General features: G+C 39.6%; 1 protein-coding gene across 4 annotated transcripts in view; it reads left to right on the top strand.

Annotated features, from left to right (window-relative positions):
- Positions 1 to 13,785, top strand: part of Ndg (Nidogen) — a 52,070-nt gene that overhangs the window by 13,593 nt on the left and 24,692 nt on the right. For all 4 annotated transcript variants that reach the window (XM_076793970.1, XM_076793972.1, XM_076793969.1 and 1 more), the window contains exons 2-8: positions 4,970 to 5,248; positions 6,210 to 6,415; positions 6,503 to 6,594; positions 7,340 to 7,486; positions 9,996 to 10,229; positions 12,313 to 12,838; positions 13,599 to 13,765. In XM_076793970.1, the coding sequence (XP_076650085.1) occupies positions 4,970 to 5,248; positions 6,210 to 6,415; positions 6,503 to 6,594; positions 7,340 to 7,486; positions 9,996 to 10,229; positions 12,313 to 12,838; positions 13,599 to 13,765 (1,651 nt within the window). The remainder of the gene's footprint in view (positions 1 to 4,969; positions 5,249 to 6,209; positions 6,416 to 6,502; positions 6,595 to 7,339; positions 7,487 to 9,995; positions 10,230 to 12,312; positions 12,839 to 13,598; positions 13,766 to 13,785) is intronic.

Here is a 13,785-nt window from a genome sequence, read left to right on the forward strand (position 1 = left end):
TCGGGGATCACACTTATGTGTGTAGTAAGAAAGTTTTCTGCGAATATCTACGGGACTTGTAATTTCTGCCAAAAACGAAAATCGTATTCGTATTCAGCACGTCGAAACAAATAGAATGACGTATAACAGGCACCAAAAGGATGGAGTGGGAGGGGGGGGGGGGTGGATTGTAAAGTTCAGCTATGCTTTAGCACTGCAAACATTTTGTGATACCATCAGCAACCTCAATTGTTGGACCAAGAAGATTGTAAATGATTGCGAATTGATTTAGTCTGATTTCTTGTATCGCTTTGCTTTATTCTAATATAAATAAAAGTCGTATTGCTGCTATTACGATTGCGTAGCTGATCACGATTGTCGCCACAACGGTGCCACAGGGTTAAAGAACTTTAAAGCGATGAAATGTGTTTTGTTGCAATAGAATTGATATGCGCGCAGGAGGAGCAGCGAACGCGTTAAAGGCTGATTCACAAGCCGCGCTAATTGACCTCGATCCAGGTTCTCTCCGATGAACAAAATAAAGCCGAAGATTTATTAGTGAAGTAACACAAGTTGACACCTAATGCGGGAGTGGACGAATCCAGCAGCGTGTTAACGTCGACGTAGGATTATTGCTTTGTCGGTCTAATTCGTGTCAATTCGCGTGACCGGGTCGCCCGTTTAACGATACGCGGGCACGGGTGTTGAATTCGTCGTAGCGTCCGCGATATTAGCATCACGTGAAAACAATAGCCCGAACATCAGCCCGAACTTGCACTGGCGCATATATGTATGTACCATTAGCGGCGCGACGCGGCGTCTCGAAACCGGGACGTGTGAACAACGGGCCGAACGGGACCGGAATTTGGTTGGCGCATACAACTTCGGCCTATTAACGCATTGTTGGCCAGGGACACCAATTGGCGCCTTTCATTTTCCATATGTTATAAAATTATTTGCTGTGCAGTTCGATTTTTAACCCTCGGACAGCGGACTTTTTTCACAAATACAAAATTGATGTTGCTTAACGCATTTGACAGCTTTAATCATTACTATTTTAAAACATATTTTTGTAGATATTTCTTGTAGATCCGTTGTTTTACTGATACTCGTAATGTAACATTCTATTCATGCAATTCAATGGTAGAAATTCAATTCGGGATGCCCCCGTCGGAGGGTTAAAGTAGGTTGTAAATATTTTTAAATGTTTTGTTGATTCTGCGGGTTACGCTTGTTTTTCACTACAAATATTCTAAAATGTTTTAATCTCCACAATAACTTTGGGAAAAAGGCATGACTTTGAAATCTTAAGAATTTAATTTGAGGAAAACGATTTTTCTTCATCTCAAGACTAATTGCTGCTAAGTGTAGGTAAAGTTTACCTTATTGTACAGTCGGTTCATTCGCACTGTATGATTTACGATTGGCAGCGTATATTCAGCCACTTATAGCTTATAGCAGACTGACACTGATTGATAGACTCGCATGACGAATCCCTCTGAAGTGATACTTAAATTCATTACCAAATGTTTAGGCAGTGAGTTTATTATAATGTGTGAACGTCTTTCGATAATATGGGACCTATGTTTTAAGACAATTATTAATCTCAATTAGAAACTATTTCCTTAAAATTCGATGCACGTGATATAGGGGAGATTTGTGTTCTTTTGCAACCTGTTAGAAAAACTGTAAAAGGAGGTTCGGTTTCTCCATAACAAAATAGAACCAAATTAATATGAAATCAAGTTTGTTTGTTCCTGAAACTTATTGTTTATGTTTTTTCACACTGCGCATATGAGACCTATTTCTTCAGCGGAATTCGCCTAAAATAAAATAAAAGTTTGTTGACTGAACTGTAAATTTAATTTAAGTAATTAATCCTTGCATCACGTTAACGAATCAACAGTCTTTAAATCCCACAAAACTTGAAGTAATTTATATAATAACACAAAGAATACATAAGCAGAATACTCTCCATTGGCATATTAGCTGTGCGGAACTTCATCTGTAAATCTGAATACATAAATAATTATGTCACATACAGTGTACTGAATATATAAGTTACGTGACAGTCAACGTGATAATAAGATTTTAATGAATTCCATGCGCGTCACGTTTACATTTGACACAGTCAACAATCGAATTACCTCGTACATCATTCCATCGTAAATGGTTAATACATGTTAGCAATGATAATAGAACGACAGCTCAACAAGGATGTCAGTCTACAAGCATTGGAAAGGCTCTACATTGCTAGACTGCGGATTTAATGAATTTGTAATAAATACATACTAAAAATGCAAAACAGTGAAAACATATTTGACGGATTGACGAATACTGCTATGATACTCCCAGGTTATTAACATCATTTAGAGTCATTCTGAAAATCATTATATTTGCCGCAAACAATTTTTGTTTTGCACAACTATCCGCATATTACAAATTTCGCATACAGTAAAAATTAGGATCCCAGCGTTCACAGGTGGTCAAATACAATTTCCTTTATCCGACGAAACGTTCCGGGGCGTCGCAAAAATTCTTTTGAAGCCTCTATTAGAATACCGTGTTAATGAACGCTTAAAACTGCCAAAGTAAATCGTCGGACGTCCGTTCAATTTCCAGTGGCCGAGCCAAAAATACATGACACAACGAATTGGACCGGTCCAGACGAGGCGAGGGTTTCGCGGCCGGCAAAAATAGATTTTTTCCGTGAAGTTTTAATTTCGTCCCTTTAATGACGAGCGGAGCGTGTCTTTTTAACAAACGCGACAGCTGCTGTCGCACAGTGGTCGCAAATCAGAATTTAGCAATTCAGAATTAATCAAATTGCAAGTAACTGTATACATTATATTTAGAAAATTCATTTTTATTTTATTTCTGTTCCTTGCTACTGACTTAGAAACCTTTCGTTTTGCGCTCAAACGCGCATTAAAATTTGTCTTGTATAGAACGATGCTTTAGACTTACCTGATGTATATTTGTATAACATCATCAACATTGAAACATAATTAGAAATGTTGGAAACATTTCAATGTAAATATCCGCTATCTACTAATAAGTGATGACATCTCAGATGATGAAAACTGATTGTACGTTTGTTTGTAGAAATTAACGTTAGCTGTTAAATTAAATTGACTGCAGTGAATTAATCCCCGTGTATAAATGAGACACTGGAACTGTTGAAACGACGTTGTGGACCATTGTGGCGAATGTGGAGCAACGCGCGCGCTTTTCAGTTTAGCCAATTGACGGAGCGTCAATTCGCGACGCGGCGCGGTGTACAGTGGAGTATTTCGTCTGGAAAGCTGGCCAAGATTGTCAAAAAATGTATAATACTCGTTCAGAGAATAACACTCACTCATCTAAAATTGAAACAAATTTTTGTAATTTAATGGTTTAAAATTTACGTTACTAAATTGATTTTTATGTAATAAATTACTAAAAATTCAAATATGGCGTGAGTGAATAAAATAGTATGAATAAAACTAGGCTCCATTTCAAATGCTTATGCAAAAATCATTTTCACAATGGAATTGGAGGAAGGAAAGAACTTTGTGACACAAAGTAAAGGTAAAAAAACACTAGACTAACAATTGGACAAATTAGGGAGGGTCGTTTTCGAATGCTACGGCGACGCTGTTGCTCCATTAAACCCGCGCTCTGGGTGAATGACTCCTCGACGAGCTATGCAACGTATCTATGCAACGCGCGAGCCAGCTCGTTACGTCATCGACGGATTTCGCGGCACGTGCTAACAGTTTACCTGTTGACCTGCCACCCACGCCCCAACCATCCGCACGTACTCACCGGACGCTCTGCACTCGATGCACCGTCCACACCCTTTGAATAGGTGATTAGGGTGTACGAGAATCCGAAAATGTTAGGTTCTATGCTTCACAGCACGGTTTTAACGGTCCCCTGGCAAAAAATTCACCTATTTTCTGTTTTAGATACTTTACTATTTTTTATTCCCTTACATTATTGTTGCGATTTTACGTGTTTCTCTAAAATGGGAGATGATTAATAAGGCACGATTGGTGGAACGAATGTGCAAATTAAACGTGGATGAATGTTGAAACCACAACCACCGAGCCTTACATGACACTGATACATTTCTTAATAATAATGATAAGATTGTATTCATTCAGATTCCGTACAATTTTTATCATAATAAGCGCTCCAGTAAAGAAGTTTAATAAAAAAATGTTCATCAAATTATTTTTATCATTTCAGTGGCTTAAATTCTCCTTGGCAACCTAGAAATTTTTAACTTTTTTGTATATAATTCGGTACATCTTGACGAGAAAATGCTAAAAATCGAAGTTTTAAGGCGAGGAATTCACAAAGTGTACAGAATTATGTAGTAAAAAGTTAAAAATTTCTGGGTTGCCAAAGTGAAGTTTAACCATTTCAATAATTGTAGAAGATTATTATTATTAATATCCAGCTACAATGGTCTCATAGAAAGCTGTTACTTTCATTCGTACACACTATGTACAAATTGTTCAATTTTACGTTGAAGTTCGTTTAAATGCATCTCGAAAGAATATGAAAACAAAAATCGACAGGTGTAAACGTGACACATCACGATGTTTACACTACAATTTGATTCGGAAAGTAGAGTATACAAGCGACTCACTGCATTTACAAAAGGGGTAAACCGTTAAAAAGTATTTGAAGATCTGTATATTGACGATTCCGCATCACCCCGTTAGATTTAGAAACCGCTCAGCTCGCAGTCCCGAAAATTACCAAGAAATTTAGCTGAAAGCTCATCTGGAGCCCTCGCATTCCATCGAAAGGATAATGAGTATCTCGAGGGCCTGACGTCTCGTAGTGTTGCTCGACTCTTCCATCTCGTTGAAGGGACGAGCATTTTAATTACAGAGCCCCGTGGAATTCACCGGGACCCGGTGCGTTTCAACTTCTTCACCGGGTTTCCGCGCGATGAGAAGAAACGGGTTAAAAGGGTTATCTAACCTCATTCCAGGTGAACGGGAATGGCGTTCTCTCTTTCGCTAGAGCGATGCAGAGGTTCTTCAACATCCCGTTCCCGCTGGACGATCCGGTTATCGCGCCGCTCTACACCCACGTCGACACCAGAGGCTCCGGAAGGGTCTATTACGGAGAAACAGATTCACCGGAAGTTCTTGCCAGAGCCAGAGGAATGGTGCGAAACGCTTTCAAGGACGCGGCTGACTTCATACCCACGCACGTGTTCCTGGCCACCTGGTTGGACGTCGGATACTTCAACGAGAGAAGCGACAAGGTAAGCGAGACCTTCGAAACCATCGATTTATTATCCCCCAGTCCTTGTCAGTCCTCTGGTACTCCTTACGAGTTGTCACTGGTTCTGAAAGGTGGCACTCTTTCCAAAGGCGGAATTTATAAATTTAATTGGGTATCATTTTTCCGTAATAATTTTTTACCGTTTCGTCGATTTAACGTGCCTTTGTCTACCACATGTCTCAATTTATCACACATTTTCATTTCCAAACGACGTTTCCTGTTTTATCCTATTGATTTTCTACCATTTCGTTAATTTCAACATCATTTTCATTTCGTTGTGTCTCTTTTTACTACATTTTTACGTTTTCAAAGGAAGCATTTAGAATTTTAATCTTGTATCTTGTTACAATATTAATTTTTTACCATATCATTGATTTGATATAATCTTTTATCAGTGTGTCCTATATTACCTCGCTTTTTTTCTTTTCAAAGCAGGAATTTAGAATTTTAATTCCTTACTTTTCCCGCGCATTGATTTTTTACCATTTGGTTAATTTAACATATGTAAATTCATATTTTCGCGTTACGTTGGACCACATTTTTTCATTTTCAGAGAAGACACGTAGAATTTTAATTCTGTTCTCGTTGAAGTAACATATTCATTCATTTATATATACATTTACATATAATAATGTGCCATGCATGTATTTCACAATGGTACCCTAGTAGTCCGAGTACAAAGGATTAATTTGGGAAAATAGGGTTAAAGTTGTTAATCGGTTGAGAGCCAAGCGATTTAATTCATGATGATGTCCACGAGAATCATCATCGAATCACGACATTCGGTGAACAGTGCTCTCAAATTCTAGAATAAAAATTTAGAAACTTATGTTGGATGTAAGCAGTTTAGCTACGTTCGACCAGACTTTCGCAAAGAGCCACTCAGATGGTTAATCTTTGCGACACCGGATGAATACTTGACGTTCTACGGATACTTCTAGGTGAACACTTACCAAGTAGCTATCTCGTCGAACGGGACGAATTCCTACGTCGAGCTACTGTACCCGGATAATGGTATTCAGTGGATCCAAGGTGAATCGCACCCCAGCGGTTTGCCAGACGCGAAGGCGCAGGCAGGATTTATGAGCGAAGGAAGAATGTACACCTTGAAGGGTTCCGGAACGGATCAGATTCAGAACGTCGACAAGTGAGTCAGGAGGAGACTGGTTAACGAGCGATTCACGTCGAGTGATTCACTGCACGGTGACATTCTAAATCCTATTGTCTCTCGCAGGTGGTCGAACGTGAACAGACCGGGACAGTGGTTGTTCCAGGTTGGTCCGGTGTTCAACGACGATGATGTCAAACTACCGGACAACATTAAGGGTGAGTTTCCATTCATAAGATGAAACGAGGTCTCTAGAATTCCCTGGGTTTTGCACAAATGAACTCATGAGTTTTAGAATCGGTGGAAAATGGAACCTGGTTTGCTACAGTAGCTATTATCGCTGCACATAAATATTAATTCTTTGCCAACGTTAATTTCTTAAATTAAAATATATTATTCTTAAAGAACTTCAAAGTTTCTTTCTATTATTAAAATTAGAGCTATCCTTTAGAACTCTAAACGACACTGATGTATATTTCTTTTTATTCGGATTTCATAGGATTTTTATGGTAACATGTACTTAAAAAGTATACTAAAAAAAAAAATTCTCAAGAGAATATTTCTGTAACTTCACGAATTGTAAAAGAATTATAACTGATTGCAACTCGAAGGGCTAGAAACGTCATCCAAGGGTTAATAATTACCTCGGTGAGCATTTCTTCTGTATAACGTTACGAATCAACTGTTCAACCAATGAAACAGCATCCCACGGTAAATTTCTATTTCCGTGAATGCGAGATGTGTATCTTGAAGTTTCATTAGCGCGCAGAGGGTTAATTTGATACTGTGTACGTACACTATCCCCATAACAGTCCAAGTTACGCGCTAATTAAGGGAGGAAGCGACAAAGGTGTCCCGCCGCGCCGGTTTCCAAGTTTTCGTCCCAGCCGAAATCTCGTTGCATTTGAAGATCGCTTAGAGCCAGTAGCACTGTTTTACATGTGAACGTCTCGCATTACACAGACATCAGCGCGACGAACCAGGCAGCCAGCTGCAGAACCGGGGCAACGACTTGCCACAGCAAAGCGACGTGTCGGGACTACGAGGTCGGCTTCTGCTGCCACTGCAAGCAAGGATTCTTCGGCAATGGGAAATCCTGTCAGCCGAACGGTGAGCATCACGGCTACTATGAGACTTAAGAAGTACGGTAGTGCTCGCTTAAATTTGCTAGATCTGTAATTTTCAGGACCCATCCCCTACCACTCAGTGCTTCGAGCTCAACGGAGCCCTAGGGTACTTGTCTCAATTACTTTGCCATTAAGCTAACTTCTTAATTCATGAGTCTCTTAATCAATCATTTGATTTTAATTTGATCTGTTCAAAATTTATATTGATTCTAAAACTCTCTCTTTTTATTGGAATATTTTATTCAAGTTAAACATGTTAGTATCTCACAATAATGTAATTGAGATGAAAAGAAGTATTTTTGTCTCAATCAGTGCGCCTTTAAAAATACTTTAAATACGTTAGTGTGTCCCCAGTTAATGTGATCGGTAGACAAGGAAAGAGAATAAAACTATTAAAGAAAAGGAGATAGACGTCAAAGACGTGTCGCGAACGTAAAAGGTGACTATGCTATAGACAAAATTTAAAATTCAATCATTTTCGTCTTACCCTTTCAGATATAGAATCGGTGGATTACGGAGATTTTTCTGATTAAAATGAGTCCAAACACGACGTAAGTTGGAATAATTTTATAGACTTAGTGTAAATAACAAAGCTAAAGATGTGTGTACTGTTCGTGCCTCACAAGAAGTCTCACGTGACGGCACAGGGGCAAGGGAGGGGATCTGTTCGCTCAGCCTATCTCTATCGTTGACGTCACACGCTACATGGTATGCGTAACCGCTTTAGCCAATAGAACCACTAGAGCAAAAAATGCGTGTAAAACAAGGCGTGCCCCTTCCACCCTGACCAGACAGATCCGCATTCCCTTCAGGGGACTTCTTCTGAGGCACGCACCGTACGTATGATTGCTATGTGTGAGGACTATAATAGTAGACCGATTTACGTCGTGTTTGGATTCATTTTAATTGCAAGAATCTCGACAATCCAGTGGTGCCACATTTGAAAAGATAAGACAAAAATGACTGAATTTAAAATTTTCGAAGAACCGCACCTATATCACTTTCGCTCACTATAACTATTCCCTTATTTGGCCGAGTCGTAGTAGAGTCGATTTCTCGAAAAGAATCGCTAGCCTGTGTAGCGTAAAAATTTCACTTCCGGATCACCAAATTCTGCAAATTTAATTGAGCATTACAGTACCCTAATTATCTGCGAGCTTAAGTCCCTTTGATCTGGCTCCGGGACGAAAAAATCCGCTTTCGAGCGAGTCTCTCGTGAGCCGCAATTTAAATCAGCCTCTCCTTTGCAGACGCGTCGTCTCGCGATATAAACGACGTCCAATAACAGCCGGTTCTCCAGAACGGTCTCCCTCTGATCTATTCAGGGATTACGAGCCCCCACTGCCCCTTCGATGACCCCGTAAAACACGAAATTCGCGAGACATAATCCTTTGAACGCGACCCCTTTCTCTGGCGAGTTTTTAACGAACTCGGATTCAAAATTAACTCGAGAGGAGAACTCCTCCAGGAAAAATCGATCTAAATTTTTCTAAAAAGTAGAAAAATCTTTGTCTTAGTTGTTTCAAGACTTGAATGTCTTTCGACTACTTATGGTAGGTCCATCCATTCGAATCCCTATGTGTATCTTTTATTGTGACACATTTTCGAACCCACTTCTTTCAATTCAAAGTCAATTGAATTTTTTCAAAGTCAATTCTCTAATTAGACTTTATATACATAGCTAATAATTTAAATTGACTACCAAAAAATAAAAATTTAAACGATGTGAATATAACTTTTGTCAAGATAGACCTTATATCCAACGCCAAATTAGCTACCATGACATCTCAAAAACTACTAGACCGATTGACTTCAATCTTGGTTTGAAAACTTTCACTGCATCTGTTGCTATAGATTTTATTATAGTTCGGTCGACAAAATTGTTTTCTCTAATTTTATATTATTTATAATTTTGTATCATTTTTTGAAACGGGGGTAAATAGAAGTCCGTGAAGAGCAAACTCCTTCATTTTTCGAAGTTTGTATTTCTATCGAAGACCGATTGATTGAAGAATGTAGCTAGTTATAATTAACATTTTAATAGGGTTTGACCAGTTAATTATTCGAATTCGCTATCACCCTTCAGAAGTTATTCAGTTTTTTTTTAATTAAATGAATAACCCTTTCACTTAACTGTACCAGAGTATTTATATTGATATAAACCACATTATAATTTTCGTTAACGATGGTAACACTTTTGTTACTTTTGTTATTTCTCAGAAAATAAATTGTTCCTATTGTTTTTACACCAGGTGGATAGAAGTGCTGAAATTATATGATAGTCATTCTTTTTTCGAAGGATACCGTTGAATTTTGATTTTCTATCCTAGTACTCTAGTGCTCGCGAATTTTGCCAAAAGATAAATGAAGGGATGCGCAGAAGTTCGCTAGTGAAACGTTTTGTAGTTCCATGGTAGAACAATTCGAGGGTTTGTTTAAATACCTCTAGAAGTGGCCACGCAGGGAGTGAAAGAGGTGGCAAATGTTTGCAGATGTCCCACTTCGTGTAATTGGCCGCATCTCCGGCACGATCAACAACGTTGAATTCCCAGCGAGAGATCTACAGTGTTATGTGCAAACAAAGGATGGAAGAACGTACACTGCTTTGTCCCGCGTGCCAGATGAAATCGGCCCGCACTTCCAATTACTTCGTAATCTTGGAGGCGTGATCGGTTGGCTTTTCGCGAAACCTGTTGGCCAGACGAAAAATGGATACGAACTGACAGGTACGTAGCTGTCTTACGAACTAAGTACTACATTATTTACTGCAACTTATTTTACAAAAAATCATAATTATCGTACACGAAGAACGCAAAAAGGAGATCATTTTTATTATTTGTAGGAATATTTTAATGGACTCTTACGTCTTAGGTGTGACGTATCGGTTGGGGTAGTTTTCCTGATTTCTCAACATTTTTCATTTCTCGAGAAATGAGAAATAAGACTACATTTCTCGATAATTCTCGATAATTCTCGAGATATAAATTGGGAAACTTTTACCAAACTTTTATAAAGTGAAACATTACGCTTTTGTTTTGAAATGACTTCTTAAGAAGCATAATGCGTCTCATGTAGAAGTAGACAATCTACTTCTTTTTTTTTTTTGTAACAAAATCTGTAGCCGTTGAAAAATTTCTTTCATTTTGTGTGGATGTTGGCTTTATCGTATACAGAACATCCAAAAATTTGGAATTCCTTTGGTAGAGTCCGGAATTTATTTTCTTCTGCCACTAAACTCTTGACACTAAATTCTTGAAGGCTATCTGCAATTTCTAATTCTAACTGTTTTTCCAGTGATAGTTCCTCATTTTGAGAATCTAAAAGTTTTTCACTATTTTCGTAAGAATCATTGTCATATTTTCCAAAAAGTCTGCTTAGAATTTGTTTTGCCATTTTATACATATCTGCCTTCGATGTTAAATAAAAAAGTGTATCTTCTGAATCTTTTTGCAGAGATTCTGGATTATGCAGATATTTTATAAGGGACACAACAATCTTGTCACTTCTTTTAGATATTTCTTCTTTAATAACAACAAGAAACTCATTACTCAATTCAGTATTCAGTTTTTCTAAAGTTTTAAATAAGAATTTAAGAGAATTTAAGAATTTATTTGTTATAAAGTACATGAGATTCATAAGAATTTTCCTAGATTTAAATTTCTCGAGAAATTCTCAAGAAGGAACACTAGGGTGGAGTGATCTCATACCGATTTCGCTAAAGTCCTTTTCTATGTCTTAATAACTGGATACTTCGTTAACACACTCGCTCGCGACTCTCGCTTCTCTAACTCTCGCTCTTCTGATTCTCGCTCTAATGACACTCTCTCTACTGACTGACACAGCATCCCTCGAATTCGTCTCTTTTATATAAGGCCCTCTTTCATTCTTCCTCTCTCACACTCTCATTCTCTCTCTCTCTCTCTCTCTCTCTCTCTCTCTCTCTCTCTCTCTCTCTCTCTATCAGTTTCTGGCGCCCCTAAGCACTTTACCCCTGTCACCGATACCCAAACACTCTTCTTTCACACTTCGGCCCAAACAGACTCCCTTTCATGCCAGACCCAAACACGTTGGCGCCACGATGTCGCGTCCACAGTCACTCTAAACAGTGTCACATTCATAACCCTACATATTTTTTTGACATGCAAATAAAAAGACGTTGGGAGACGTTTGAATTTTACAAAAAATGTAATAATTCAAACAGTAAGAAAATTTCTGTATCGGTCGACTCATTTACATTTCTTGTACATGCAGTTTTCTAGGATTGTGTTCGTGAGGTATTAGTAAAGTGACAAACGTTGAAAAAGTTCTTGTCACTTTTCTTGAGGTACAAGGCACCCGTCAAGGGTAGATGCGGACGTAACGCGACAGTTAAGTGCAGGCAGGGACGCAACAGCTATCGAAGCATTAGCGTGATCACTGAAACATTCTCGAAGGGTTATTAAGTTATTTCTAGGAATTTGTTACAGCAATTTTTCAAAAATTTTCATTACACGTGGTCTAACAAATTAATCTTTCTAGCTTAGCAGAAAAACTGAAGACGCTTGATCTATTAACACATCTTGAGCGGGAAGCGACTTAAGTCGTTTTTCACGGATGCTTGATGGATTATTGTTATCGATGGGTTTTTGTGATGTTTTTACAATAAAATCGGATAGACATGCGTTGCAAAAATACAAAACGTGCGTTGCAAGAATGAATGCAACACGGTAAGACTTTGGCGGCAAAGTGCCCGGGCAAGATGTGTTAACAAAGAATTCATTCCGATTTAAAGTGTGTGCAACGAATAATTTACACAATCATGTGCTCCAGGTGGACTTTTCAATCACACGGCGGTATTGACGTTCGCCCCGTCAGGGGAGGAAGTGACGATCCGCAGCAATTACCTCGGCCTGGACGTGTTCGGGCAGCTGAAGATGGAGGCGGAGGTGACAGGTACGTTGCCGCAGCTGTCGAGGGACACCCGGGTCTCCTACGGTGACTACGATGAACTTTATACCAGAGTGCAACCTGGCGTAATCCGCGCTCAGACCGAACGTATTTGCAAACTGAACGACGCCGCCGGTGAACGGGAGCAGAGCTTCACGCTGGACCAGACGATCTACTATCAGGAATGCCCGTACCTGACCGTCGAACCCGAGGACGACACTACGCGGCTCAAGTACTTCAGGGACATGACGACTTACGAAGCCACCGAAGGTATCATACGATTCGCCGTGAACACGAAAGTCGCGCCCTTAGAGGAGGAGGACCCCTGCATCAAGGGCAGGGACACCTGTCCAGAGCATAGCAGCTGCATCGTCGTCGGCGACACTTACAAGTGTGACTGCAATTCTGGGTGAGCTCCGCTAACTTCTACGAAATTTTGATACAGTGATTTCTCGATATATGTCAACAACACGGGTCTTGCCAGCGTCGTGTATCGTTCAGGAGACATGCCCCAGCCGTGTTATGTTTACACTCCTCGGTGTCCGAGGCTTCTCATGCTTCGTAGCCCCTCACAGAGTATACCCTGTGGTAGTGGGGATAATTCCGCGACGTTTATCATCCGAGCCTTGGCGACATATATAGAGAAATCACTGTTTACAGTATGTGCTCGCTCTTTGCGCTCCTGATCAAATGTCCGTACTCGAACCTCGTCCGTTGCATTCAAATATTCGCACGCTTTAATTTATTCGATACAGTTCACTGATAAATTTATTATTTCGGGCTGGTTAATATTCATAACAATTCCATTCTTGACCATATTGCTATCTAATTTTTTAGTAACAATGGGTAATAGAACTCGAGGTACAGAATAACTCACGAGTATACTGCGGCTGTGTATGCATTTACAATAAAAACGAGTAGATTAAATTGAAAATAGTAGAGATTTAGAAAATTTGAAAACATCAATGCGTTATCTCCAACCTATTCAAATGATTAAAAGAAGAAAGACAATTCCATTTTGCTTCCGTCTTCTGCAATTGGGACAGACACTTTTTACTTTGCATAGATCTTCGGAATTTACTCGTGAGCTCGAGACGGTAAAAGACAGCAGACAATAGGTCTGCTCTAACTGGTCGGTGGTGTCATTAAAAATGCAATTTGTTCCTCAGATATCACTTCCTGTACGAAGACGACGGCAGCGCGATCTGCGTGGACGTGGACGAATGCACAGCCGGCAACCACGCGTGCTCTCCGGATGCACAGTGCATCAATCAAGAAGGTAGCCACACCTGCGAGTGTCGAGCTGGCTTCACCGGGGATGGCCAAGATTGCGAGAGTAAGTTTCCTTATCCTGGC

Source organism: Halictus rubicundus, chromosome 9 (genome assembly GCF_050948215.1).
Source record: "Halictus rubicundus isolate RS-2024b chromosome 9, iyHalRubi1_principal, whole genome shotgun sequence".
Lineage (NCBI taxonomy): Eukaryota > Metazoa > Arthropoda > Insecta > Hymenoptera > Halictidae > Halictus > Halictus rubicundus.